The sequence below is a fragment of the Marmota flaviventris genome, chromosome 7, assembly GCF_047511675.1.
Source record: "Marmota flaviventris isolate mMarFla1 chromosome 7, mMarFla1.hap1, whole genome shotgun sequence".
Taxonomy (NCBI): Eukaryota; Metazoa; Chordata; class Mammalia; order Rodentia; family Sciuridae; genus Marmota; species Marmota flaviventris.
In genome coordinates, this window is record NC_092504.1 from 119,021,463 (window position 1) to 119,034,485 (window position 13,023).

The window sequence follows — 13,023 nt, forward strand, 5'->3', positions numbered from 1 at the left end:
TATGCTAATAGGAGTGACTGACAGAGAGTTATATCTTGATACAGTTTACATCTTAAGCAACTTTGCCCACTGAGTAAATTTGGGGGGTCAGGGGGTACTGGAGACTGAACTCAGGGGCATTTGACCACTGAGCCACATCCCCAGCCCTGTCTTGTATTTTATTTAGAGACAAGGCCTCACTAAGTTGCCTTGCTTTTGCTGAGGCTGGCTTTTGATATTCTCCTGCCTTGGCCTCCTGAGCCACTGGGATTACAGGTGTACACCACTGTGCCCAGTCCCCTGAGTACATTTTAAAATGAAGTTGAAGTGAAGTTTTTATTAAGGTGGGTGGATTTCCCACTTTTTTTTTTTTTTTTTTTTCATTTTTTAAAGCCTAATTATACTGGAACCTTTAATAGCTACTAGTTAGCAGTTTTTATCAATAGGTAAGATACTAACGTTTTTCTCAAGTGACTTCTGCTTCCATTTCTCATAGATGAAAAATAGCGTTGATGTGGTCTCTCCTTTGGTCAGGTTAATCTGATAAAATCTTTAAAATATTAACATGATGAGGAAATCAGGACTGTTTGTTCTTTTTAAACAATTAATGATAGAGTAGCTCTTAACAGGAACAGTAGTTAATTATTTTGTCTTGTTCCATGTTTCCATCATTGAGTCAGGAATTTTCTTTTACTTTAAGTCATTCAGGGTTTTGTTAATTTTTTTTTTTTTAAGAGAGAGAATCTTTTTTTTTTTTTTTTTTTTTTTTTGTATATGGACACAACACAATGCCTTTATTTTTATGTGGTGCTGAAAATTGAACCCGGGTCACGCCCATGCTAGGCAAGTGCTCTACCGTTTAGCCACGATCCCAGCCCTAATTTGTTTTTTAATCCTCCTTTGAAAAAGGAATAGACAGATGAGGAGGTAGACTATTCATATATATTCATATTCATTTAAATCAATGAAACTTTAATTGCCAAAACTCACAGGTGGTACCAGAGATGTAGGGAACCTGCCTAGCATGTGTGAGGCCCTGGGTTTGATCCCTGAGACCACCAAAAACAAAACCCATGGACTGGGATTGTGGCTCAGCAGTAGAGTGTGTGGCTAGTGTGTGCAAGGCCCTGGGTTCGATCCTCAGCACCACATAAAATAAATAAATAAAATAAAATATTGTGCCCAACTACAACTAAAAAATAAATATTAAAAAAGAAAAAAACCCAAAGGTATTTGGGGGGATAGGTTGTTGATAATAAAAACAATAGCTGAGCCAGGGGCACACATCTGTAATCCTCGCAACTCAGCTCAGGAGGCTGAGGCAGGAGGATTGCAAATACAAGGCCAGCCTCAGCAGCTTAGTGAAACCCTGTCTCAAACTAAAAAACAAAACAAAAGAGGAAGGGATGTGGCTCAGTGGTAAATCACCCCTGGTGTTATATCCAAAGTGTCAACAACAACAACAACAACAAAAAAAAAATAGTAGCTGATGGGTATTGAGTACTGATTATGAGCCAGGCACTGTTCGAAGGTTTTATATAGGTAAAGTGCTCGTTTATTCTTCCCATCAACCTTGTGAGTTGATAAAATTATTATTCCTCATTGTACAAATGAGGACAATAAGATGAGAAAGAAGCCAGCCAGTGGTGGAACCAAGATTTGAACGTAGATAACTAGCTCTGACCCCCTGCTCCTAACCATTAGGCCATATTATGAACACAGTGTTACCAATTGTAAAGACTCTACTTGCTTTGGACATTCTGTTAGGATTCCTTACTCAGTATAACTGCATACCAATAAAGTATTTAAAGAACTCAAAGGAAATCAATACATGTAACATGATGGTATGATGAGAATGGTGTGTCTCCTAAGGAAATAATTCCTTAAATTTTCCCTCATTTTTTTCCATGGCTACCCTACCATTAAATTGCTAGCAGGGAATCCTGGGACACCAAGGAGATGTCTGGAAGTGATGCTGCTCCACCCAGCCTTACAGGGCCACACCCGCACACTTCCCTATCTTTGTTCTTGAGTGACCCAAGGGCCCAGGCAGCCACCCTTTAAGAAGGCAGTCATTTTGAGAACTCTGAATTAAAGATGGGCTTTGATAGGCGGCAAGGTCAGACCCCCAGGGGACTTGGTGGACCTTTCCTGTAGAAAGGAACTTCTTAGTTGTTAGTTATTAAGGGAACTTTAGGCCCCATGCAGCCCTGGTGGTCCCCTGGGCTCCACCTCACCTCCCATGAACTTGAAAGTCCAGGAGACGCGCAGGCCCCCCTCCACGCAGGTGTGAGGTAGCCTGATCAGGAGAGTTGAGGCACACACGCCGAGTCCCTCAACAATCAGCAGCTCGTGAGGAGGCTCCTTGATTGTGAATGATTCTCCTGTTGGTTTTCATTTAAGCTGTCTGTGCCTCATGGAATTGCCAATGAAGACATTGTCCCACAAAACCCTGGAGAACTCTCTCGTAAGGTAAAGCGGAGCTCTTTCTTTACTGACGGGTGTGAAAAATCACCGGCCTCTGTTACTGCTATTACACATTATTAAATGCTTTAGGCTCCAAAGATTAAAATGTGGAAAAGTAATAATGTTTTATTAAATAATAATTGCTTCAGAGAGTGGTATTGTACCTTCCAGTGTGGGGACGTACTTGTGATGCTGAAGCAGGCAGAAAATAATTACCTGGAATGCCAGAAGGGAGACGGGACAGGCAGAGTTCACGTGTCCCAGATGAAGATTATCACTCCTCTTGATGAGAGGACCATCAGATGAGCAGACCCAACGGAAGGAATTAATGTTGTACAGCCTTCATATCACACATGGCGGCACATCTCATAGAACTATTAATTATATTGCAGCCCCAAGTTTTTTATTAGGAAAGTTATCTTAACCAGAGTGAAAATTACAGTAGCATTCTGTTCCATTTTTAGAATGAATGACTTGAGGCTGGCCTCTGCCACCCTAATCACTCTGCTGCACATACTGACTGGGGTATTTTGCCACCTTCCACGGTGCAGGATCACTTGTGACCTTACTTGTGAAAGCCGGAGCACTCACTTGTGAACTCCCAACTGTGGGAGCCGTTTATGTTTTTTAAATAATATAAACATGTTTGCCAAAGTGCCAGAGATCCATTTTCCAGCAGAATGGGTAATGATTTTAAAGGGGGTCCTATAAATGTTAAGTGTGACATTAAACACACACACACACAAACACTTCCTTTAAGATGTAAGCTTAGTGCAATCGTCATTTTGTAACCCAACAACCTTGAGTCACATTTTAAGCCTAACAAATTTGTGGAGCCTGGGCTGGGGCTGTAGCTCAGTGATAGCAGTTGCCTAGCATGTGTGAGGTACTGGGTTCGATCCCCAGCACCACCTATAAATAAATAAATAAAACAAAGGTCCACCGACAACTAAATATATATATTTATTTGGAGCCTGGGAAGATACAAAGATTGTTAAATGTCATTTGTTTAGCAAGAAACATGCTGTCAAACAATTCATAGATGGATTTTTTTTTTTTTAAGTTTTAGGTGGATACAATATCTTTATTTTACATTTATGTAGTGCTAAGAATCAAACCCAATGTCTCACGCATGCTAGGCAAGCACACTACCACTTGAGCCACATCCCCAGCCCTAGAGGGATATTTTTTAAAGAGCGTCCAGTTTTCACTGTTAGTTAATGTCAAATATATAAAAAATAATTCCCACTAGTCATTCAACCCAAGTAAAGTATTTTGTTTTACCGTTTTATTTTCATTTTTATAATCTCATTCAATTCTTCTTAGAAGGCAGTTTATCTTAGAAGATTTGCTTAAGAAACTAAGAATTTGTATTTTGTGGAGCAGAGAAAAATACACGGTCAGCCAGTTGCAGCTGGTTGTGAAAATTCTAAGTTCAGTTCACATAAGTTGTGTTACTTATTCTGTCTGTATTGGTACAGCGTTATCCAACTGTCCTCGCGTCCTTCCTCTTTCAGAACACACTGATGTTAACCATGAGGTACATGCCCCAAAGCTATCCTTAAAAAACGAAAGCTAAAAAATGAGGTGTTATTCTTTTATAATGTCCAAAGTGTTTCCACTTTAAACATCACCTTCTCATCTTGTGCTCCAGGCTTGCAGAGGTGGCCTCGGGTGGCCATTTCATTATCACTGTAGGTGATGGTGTCAGTGGTAAAATCAGTGCAGTTACCAATAACGATAATGAAATGAATCCTCCACTAGGCTTTTGGGTTCATGGTTATCATTAAGTTTCTTAGAAAAGCAAAACTTACCTGGGGATGTGGCTCAGGGATGGAGTGTCTGCCTGGCATTTATGAAGCCCTTGGCTCGATCCCTGGCACCACAAATAAATATACATCAGTGCTTCCTGCTTTGTGTGGGTACCTGTGAATAAATAAACAAAAACAACAACAAAAAAAGAAACCTTACTGTTTGAAAATCTGGTTTTGAGGTAAATATCTCTAAGAATGTTTTACTTTTCCCTAATTTGGTAAAAAGAGAATATTGGCCATTATCAATTATAGTTGAATCCGATGGATCCTGGGAAATCTGGGAGGTTCATGGTTGAACTCACACCCAGTTACAGGAATCGAGGCTTCAGTTCACCTGCTCCCTACAACACAGGTGTTCATCTAACCGTCTACATTTTGTTTTTTAATGTGTGAAATAAATATGACAAGACCTCATGGAGTTGATTTTAGAACTGACATATTATATGATTCCATATGAGGTAAAGATGATTCCATTTTAGGTAAAAGTAAATCTATGGAGATAGAAAGGTAGGTTCGTGGTTACCTTGGACTGAGGTAGGGGTTGTGCAATTCTGTGAATAAACTAAAACCGCACACATGCTACACGGGGTGGTTTATTGTATATGAGTTATGTCTCAAAGGTGTTTATCAAATTAAATGAGCTAATGTCTAGAGGTGTTACACACAATAAGTAGCACACAGCAAACGAAAAATAAATATTAGCTTTCTTATTGTTATCATACCATTTGTATCAGCACTGCTATAGAAGCCCTTTGAAATATATTAGATTTACCTACCACGTACCCACCCTGACACGGGTCTGTGTTCGACCTCTTGTGGACAACCCTCTCCAGCCTGTTCCATTTGCCCTTCACCTGACAGGCCAAGTTGATGGGCATCATTGCCAGGGATCTCCCTACACTGAAGGCAGAGAAGGGGAACCGCAATCAGGAGGCACAAGTAACCTTCCCCAGCCTCCCAGGCTTGGTTACCTTTAGATCACTGGTCCATTTTGAGGCTTAGGTTTGTGTTAGGTGTGAGGTTGATCTCTGACTTTATTTTTTCCAAATGGATAGCCATCTTCCCTGATATTATTTATTGAGTAGCCATTCTTTCTCCATAGATATAAATCAGTACAAAACAAAAATCACATATGCATGGGTAATAAATTACCAGCACTGAAGAGCTTTGAGTTACAGCACTCCAAATAGCATCCCTCCGTCAGGTTTGATGGTGAAGGTGATGATGTGGATAAGCCTTGTTTCTTAAAGAACGTGAGAATAACAACGGTTTGTGGTTAAGAAGGTCCCTCTTCAACCCTGCCCTCTCCTCCAGCCAATCGAGACCATTGGCTAGATGGGTGGGGAATATCGCATTCATTCTCTTTGCTAATTTATTTAGAATTACTGTTGAATAAACGATTCAGACTAAATAGAAAATCCAGGCCAGGCATGGGAGGTAGAATTGCTTTCAAATTAGAGAAGACATTCAATTAAGTGGTAATAAATGAAATGGATTTTACCTTTTGTGAATTATACTTCTGTGGGAAGTCATTAGCTGCCTTCATTACAAAAGGCAAGAACATAAATTGTGGAACTTTCTTCTTTTCCCATCCTAATAAAGACACAACTTCTAAGGCTCTGTTCTTAAGGATTAGTCTTAAGGGGAAAACTACCTACCCTTCAAAGGGGAAGAGGTCACAAACCACTGCTTTGGGGGAGAATAAATAATACTGCTTTTTTTTTTTTTTTTTAAGCAGTACTCTTCCTTTTTAAATTTTCTTGGTTGGAAAAAAAAAAGAAGAAAAAATATGCAGGGAATATTATAATTGAGAGTTATTTCTGTCCCCCCTTGGCAAGGTAACATTCTTTTTCAGCTTGATAATGGTTCCCTTGTGTAGTTTACCTGTGTGGTTTTCATCTTGTACTCATAATGTAATTGTGGCAAGCGGACTCTAATGAGAAAAAAAAAATGGCTTCAGAGTGAATAATGAATCTAGCATCTAGCTGGGTGCAGTGGCGCACGCCTGTAATCCCAGCAATTTGGGAGGCTGAGGCAGGAGGATTGCAAGTTCGTGGCCAGCCCTCGAAATTTAGTGAGGCCCTAGGCAACTTAGCAAAACTCTGCCTCAAATTTTTTTAAAAAGGAGGGCTGGGGCTATAGCTCAGTGGCAAAGTGCTTGCCTAGCATGTGTGAGGCACTGGGTTTGATCCTTGGCACCACATAAAAATTAACAAATAAAGGCATTCTGTCCATCTACAACTACAAAAAAAAAATTCTTTTTTAATTCAATAAAAAAGGACTGGAAATGTAGCTCAGTGGTAAAGTGCCCCTGGGTTCAATCCTCAGTACCAAAAATAAAATCTAGCATCCATCCTGAATACTTCATTCACAGCCCTGTTTCTCCCCCTAGGATCCAAGCCCTGCTCAGAAACCTGTGGACAGTAGTGCTCCTCACGCTGTCGTTCTTCATGATTTTGCAGCAGGTAAGGACATAAATAATAGATTGTTATTACAGGATCCAGGAGTGAGTCATCATCCCTGGGTTAACGAACCTCCCAAGACATCCTTCTTTATTTTCTGCCTGTAGAATCCTTGACTAGAGATATCATCTAACCCATCACCTGAGGAAGGGGGCCAACTGTACCCAGCCATTCCAGAAAGCCTCGTTGTAATCTTGGTGTGGTGGTGCACAACTATAATCCCAGGGGCTTGGGAGGCTGAGGGAGGAGGAGGATCATGAGTTCAAAGCCAGCCTCAGCATTTTAGCAAGGCACTAAGCAAATTAGTAAGGCCCTGTCTCTAAATAAAAAATAAAAAGGGCTGGGGATGTGGCTCAGTGGGTAAGCCCCCGTGGGTTCAGTGCCTGGTACCAAAAAAAGAAAAAAAAAGAAAGCTTAGTTGCATACCTTGCCTTTGATACTCTCTGAGAGGGAGTTTCTCATGTAAATAAACAAAGCAAAGTGTCTGGCAGTTACAAACTTGTAGTGGATACTAATTAACAATTGTAATGTAGTTAATTATAATTTAATAAATTAAGTTCTTTAGTCCCAAGAGTTGTCTTACGTACTATTGAACTATGAGATCAAACTATTAAATTTTTGGCCAGATACGGTGTCATCCCAGCAACTCAAAAGGCCGAGGCAGGAAGATCACAAGTTTGAGGCCAGCCTCAACAACTTACCAAGAACCCGTCTCAAAATTTTAGAAAAGTGGAGGTGGGACTGAGGATGTAGCTCTGTGCTTGAGCCCCCGGTGTTCAATCTCTAGTACCATACACATGCACACAAAAGTTAATTTTTTGTAATTTTTAAAATACCCTTCATATTCAAGGCTAAAAAGAAAATAAATACTTGATTTATTTATGACATCTGTTTAATCCATTTGGTAGACTGATTTTTATCTCAGTGAGGGAAAATTTACTTAGAGCTATAGGACTCCCTTAGTTAATATTTGAGGCTAAAGTGATTTTTAAGCATGATTGAGAATAATGATAATATTATACCATGTCTATAAAACCCTTCCATTGTTCAGTGTGCATTCAGCAAGAGGTTTTTATTGGCACAGTAGGAATCACTGGTCAGCACAATGGTTGTTTGTTTTTTTTATCACCATTTCCCATCAATCATTGCATAGTAGATATGTCTAGTTTGATGTTAGGAGGAGCTTATATCATGAAAATTTTCAAAATATATATTTTCAATAAGTTTGGTTAGTGTGCTCTGTCAGAGTCAGTAGAACGTAGGGCCTCCATGGGCAGAACTAAATGCCTCTTTGTTCTCGACTTTAATGAAATATGCAATCAGGATAATTTATCATACGTAACTGTGATCTGCTGTTACAGAGCAAGATGACGATTTGAATCTCACATCTGGAGAAATTGTTTATCTTCTTGAAAAAATAGACACAGATTGGTACAGAGGGAAATGCAGAAGCCAGACTGGCGTATTTCCTGCCAACTATGTCAAAGTAATCGTAAGTGACATGTGCTCATTTTAATTGGTCCCATATTCAGTGGGTTCCAAGTGACTTGCAGATTGCTAAAAAGCGACCAGAAGCCTAGATTCTGGAGTTCTAGTTCTCCCTTCCATTGATTAATTTGTCATTTGGGAAGTTCAAAAGTCAAGAGTTATTTCAGTAATGAGTGATCATTTTTCTTAGATGATGAGGTCTTAGAACGTAATACCTGAATGCCATCTGAATCCAAAAGTGAATGCCACACAGGCCACTTGGTGAACCACCTATTCCTGGGTTGTTAAACACTTCATGATATGTTAATTCTTTGGGACTTTTAGTGAACATGAATTAAATGGTACCAGACTGTCCTGAAAGAAATGTTTGCAAGGTTATGGTACCACTTCTCATTTTCTTTGGAGTACATTTTATTTTTGGCTTCTTTCTTTTCTTTTCCTATTTATCTCCATCTTTCAAAAAAAAAATTGGGGTGATACTAATCTAGTTATTGGACCTAATGGTTCATTAATGGTTTTTCACATAATAATTTCAAATTTGATTAGGAAAAAATTATATTAAAGCATCAGTATTGCATACGCCCTCACAGCCTAACTTGGAGTGCCTACCTGTGTGTTGGAGCTTCATGTGCTAAGACCAGATGACTGTGCAATATGAGGATAAAACAAGATTGCCCATTGAGGGCTGGGGATATAGCTCAGCTGGTAGAGTGCTTGTCCCGCCTTCATAAGGCCATGGGTTTAATCCCCAGCACCACAAAAAAAAAAAAAAAAAAAAAAAAAGATTGCCCATTGAACATTTGTATCCATAGGAAGATTATGACTCAGCCCCATGTGACTTATTGATAAATACTATGAAATATCAATAACTCTAGCTTAAATAATTCAGCTTCAGCCAGGTGCAGCGGCGCATGCCTGTCATCTCAGCAGTTCGGGAGGCAGAGGCAGGAGGATCATGAGTTCAAAACCAGCCTCAGCAACAGTGAAGCTCTAAACAACTCAGTGAGACCCTGTCTCCAAATACAAAAAGGGGGGTACTGGGGATGTAGCTTAGTGGTCTAGTGTTCCTGAGTTCAATCCCTGGTATCCTTCACCACCCCCCCACCCCCCGCAAAAAAAAAAATAGTTTCGCTTCCACAGCTTACAGGGGGGAAGAGAGCAATTTTCCATTACATCTGAAACAAGTATAACAGGAAATGTGTATTTTTCAAGTAGAAATGAGTGTGTCTCTTGGATTACAAAATGCCATTCTTAAAATTGTCCAGTGTATATATGGCCTGATTCTTTGGAGAAATTCAAACCACATTCTCTAAATTAATATTAAGAATAATGTTGGTTTTAGCACTCTTCCTCATTTTTCTTCTGCCCAATGGAGCAGTACTTTAAAAAGCACAATTACCACACTGAAATCAATCACAGCAAGCCTGCCACATTATTGGTATAAATGTTATTTCTAAGCCCACAAGTTTAAAAAATTGTTTTAAAACTTCGAACTTGGTAGAATTCATCAAGAAGGGTACTGACTTATTTAATATAAACCTCATAGCCTTAAGTAGTTTCAGACTGCGTATATATGGCCAACAATTTTATTACAGCCCAGCTCCTTTGAGCCTTGTAGATTATATATAAAGTGCCTGCCAGTTAGTACATGCTCACTTAGGTGAATACCTTTCTTCTTTCCCTATTCACATTGAAGGGGAAAGAAAGATGTTCCACAGTTATGGATATGAAGAGGATCCACAAGTTTGGTCAAATTGTTTTGTTTGGGGGTTTGAAGAGTAATTCAGAATCCTGCTGTCGATGTGAACGGGTGTGGTAGTGCCCATGTGCGACAGCATTAATGCCTTAATGGCTGGTTCCTTTCTTAAATCCTTCTCAGCTGAAGTTTTCATCTTGGAGAACCAAGCTTAGAGAAAACTCAGTCAGAAGTAGAATCTGAATGTGCTTATCCCAGCAAGTAAGAGAAGGGTTGATCGCCGACTCAAGGAGGGCTACTTCACGAGCTGTACATTTTTCCCAAAATCCACATGCTGGATTTTTTACTGTTTAGCACCTGTGGTATAACAAGTTTAACACCTAGTTAAGCTAGTTAATTTCAGTCATGCATTTCCTAACTTCTTGGCCTGAAATTTATCCTACTAAAGTCCAGCCTGGTGTGATGGCGCATGCCTATAACCCCAGCCTCTCTGGAGGCTGAGGCAGGAAGATGGCAAGTTCAAGGATAGCCTGGGCAACTCAGAGAGACCTGTCTCAAGATTAAATAAATAAATAAATAAATAAGACTGGGGATGTAGCACAAAGGTAGAGCACTCTTGAGTTCAATCCTCAATATAAGTGAAAATAAACAAAATATATATAGATATATATCTTATTGAAGTTTGGAAAAAAAAAAAATACAATTGTTACCATGATTTTGTCTTTACTAGGTTGATATTCCAGAAGGAGAAAATGGGAAAAGAGAATCTGTTTCATCTCATGGTGTTAAGTAAGTTCTATGTATGTTCCTTTGCATGAAATATAGAGGAAGTAAGAATTTATATCATGAAGAATTACCAAGCTTAAACACTTCCAGTGTGTAATATTCAGATTCTCTCTCTCTTTTTTTGTTTGTTTTTAATTATGAGGAAAGCTTTGTTTTTTTAAAAAAGCCAAAGTGGGTTCAGGTTTTGCTGAAAATTCTGTGTGTTGATAGTAGCTGTCCATCCAGTGCTTACAGAGAGCTGCTGGGGGAGCCAAGCCTGCTGCCTCTAAGGTCTGGCTTTGGCCTGGGCAGAGATGGTTTGTTGGCCTTCTAGTGTAAGATTCAACTGTTTTGTCAGGAAAAACGTTTGAATCTTACAGAAATGTGGGTCATACGAAAACCACTAGATGGGGCTGAGGGTGTAGCCTCATTGGTAGAGCACTTGCCTGGTAATGTACAAACCAGGCCCTGGGTTTTGTGGCTAGGACCACAAAACAACAACAACAACAACAAAAAATCCCTGCTAGACATGTTGTATTATTTTGCTTTCAAAAAGAACTAGAAGAAAATAAAGGAAGAGTTAAGTTGAAGGGATCTTTCTGTATGTCTAAAGACCTTTGCTTGAATTTATAAACCCTTTTATGCATCATTGTAACTCCTTGGTGATTTAAAACCCTGCCAAAATGCAACTTTATATTCTAGTAAAATGAGCAAATTAATAGAATTCACTACCTGCAGGTGACTGTAAACCTGTCGATGAATAGGTCAGACATAAGGAGATGCTCCCAGGGGACTTGAGAAAATAAATGCAAAGGTTATCACAAATAAGAAAACTTCCGTTGCCACAGCAGTGAATTCAGTTTCAGGTTCCACTTTTCTCCTGTTTTTGAACAGCACGGACCATATCAACAGTTTAATTTAAAGTAGGCTTGAACAGCCGTGGATCCACTGACCTGACTTCAACCAGAACTTGAGTGGATCCAGGATCAACCTGTTCTCTTCAAACACCTTGCTATAGAAACTTCCTTCCTGAAGTTTCAAATCAAAGGTTTGATATTAAATCAGACCTTCTAGAGACACAAGTTGGCTCTGCTTTTATGTTCTTTTTGGTCAAAATTGTACACCACTTAAGGATTGTTCCAAGTCTCATAAACAAAGCCTTTTTTTAAAGGAGATATAAAAATCATTTCATAAAGGAACAGAGTTGGTAGATTACATATTTTGAAGTACCAAATTTCTGTTTTCTTCCAACCTTTCCAATTTGTGAGGCCATTCATCTATACATTCAACTCATCGACTGATGGGCCCATCTGAAGCTACTGCGTGCTGCCCTGATTCTTGCTCAGGCAGTTTGGTGTCTTTGCCCTGAGATTCTTGGGATAGGGCCCCTAAACCAAATGCACTTGTGATTGAAAGGCTGCGGGCGGGATCATGGATTGGTGTGGCCCACAAACACATGGAGTCTAGAATGATTATGTAATGAAGTAAAAATGATCAAAAGACAGGCATGGCAGCATGAACCAACCATTCAGCTGCTTCTCTGTTCCTCTGCGTGTATTCTGTGACCTTGAGCTTTCTGAGTGAATCAGCTCACATCCAAACAGTAAGCGCTGTCCTTTAGATGTGTCACTTACTCTTTTTCATGGAAAATGTTAAAATTATCCAAAATATACCTTGTTCCATATTAAACACAGAATAAATGTCTATTGAAAGACTGAGTGAAGGTTTTGAAGCATTTTAGAAGTTAGTACTGTTTTATGGAGTGAAGTGTTGCCCCAGTTCTAGAATTGAAAATAAACCTAGTTAAAATCTTTTATATGTTTATATTAACTGCAGTCCCAGGGGTTTGGGATGCTCCTGAGTTCCATTCCCAGCCTCAGCAACTAAGCAAGGCCCTAGCAACTTAGTGAGACCCTGTCTTAAAATAAAAAACAAAAAGGGTAGGGTATGTACTCAATGGCAAAGCACCTCTGGATTCAATACCCAGCGCCCCTCCTCAAAAAAAAAATCAGTATTCTCCAGTTTAACCCACAGATGTGTTCTTTGTTCAGAAATACAAGATGTGTTGCTCGGTTTGAATATATTGGAGACCAGAAGGATGAGTTAAGTTTCTCAGAGGGAGAAATGATTATTCTTAAAGAGTACATGAATGAGGAATGGGCAAGAGGAGAGCTTCAAGACAGAACTGGGATCTTCCCCCTTAACTTCGTGGAACTTGTTGAGGATTATTCCACCTCTGGTGCAAATGTTTTAAGTGAGTATAGAAAATACGGGTTTTTAAAAAATTATGTCATATTCTAATTTAAATAAGCTAATAATATGATAATACTTAATAATACTTAAGTTGTATAAT

The 13,023-nt window shown here is 39.3% G+C and overlaps 1 protein-coding gene across 4 annotated transcripts in view; it reads left to right on the forward strand.

Annotated features, from left to right (window-relative positions):
- Nucleotides 1-13,023, forward strand: part of Sh3d19 (SH3 domain containing 19) — a 177,497-nt gene that overhangs the window by 153,198 nt on the left and 11,276 nt on the right. For 3 of the 4 annotated variants that reach the window (XM_071614618.1, XM_071614617.1, XM_071614620.1), the window contains exons 12-16: nucleotides 2,383-2,451; nucleotides 6,652-6,724; nucleotides 8,083-8,213; nucleotides 10,636-10,694; nucleotides 12,722-12,924. In XM_071614618.1, coding sequence (XP_071470719.1) covers nucleotides 2,383-2,451; nucleotides 6,652-6,724; nucleotides 8,083-8,213; nucleotides 10,636-10,694; nucleotides 12,722-12,924 — 535 coding nt within the window. The remainder of the gene's footprint in view (nucleotides 1-2,382; nucleotides 2,452-6,651; nucleotides 6,725-8,082; nucleotides 8,214-10,635; nucleotides 10,695-12,721; nucleotides 12,925-13,023) is intronic. The other variant, XM_071614619.1, reaches the window with a different exon arrangement.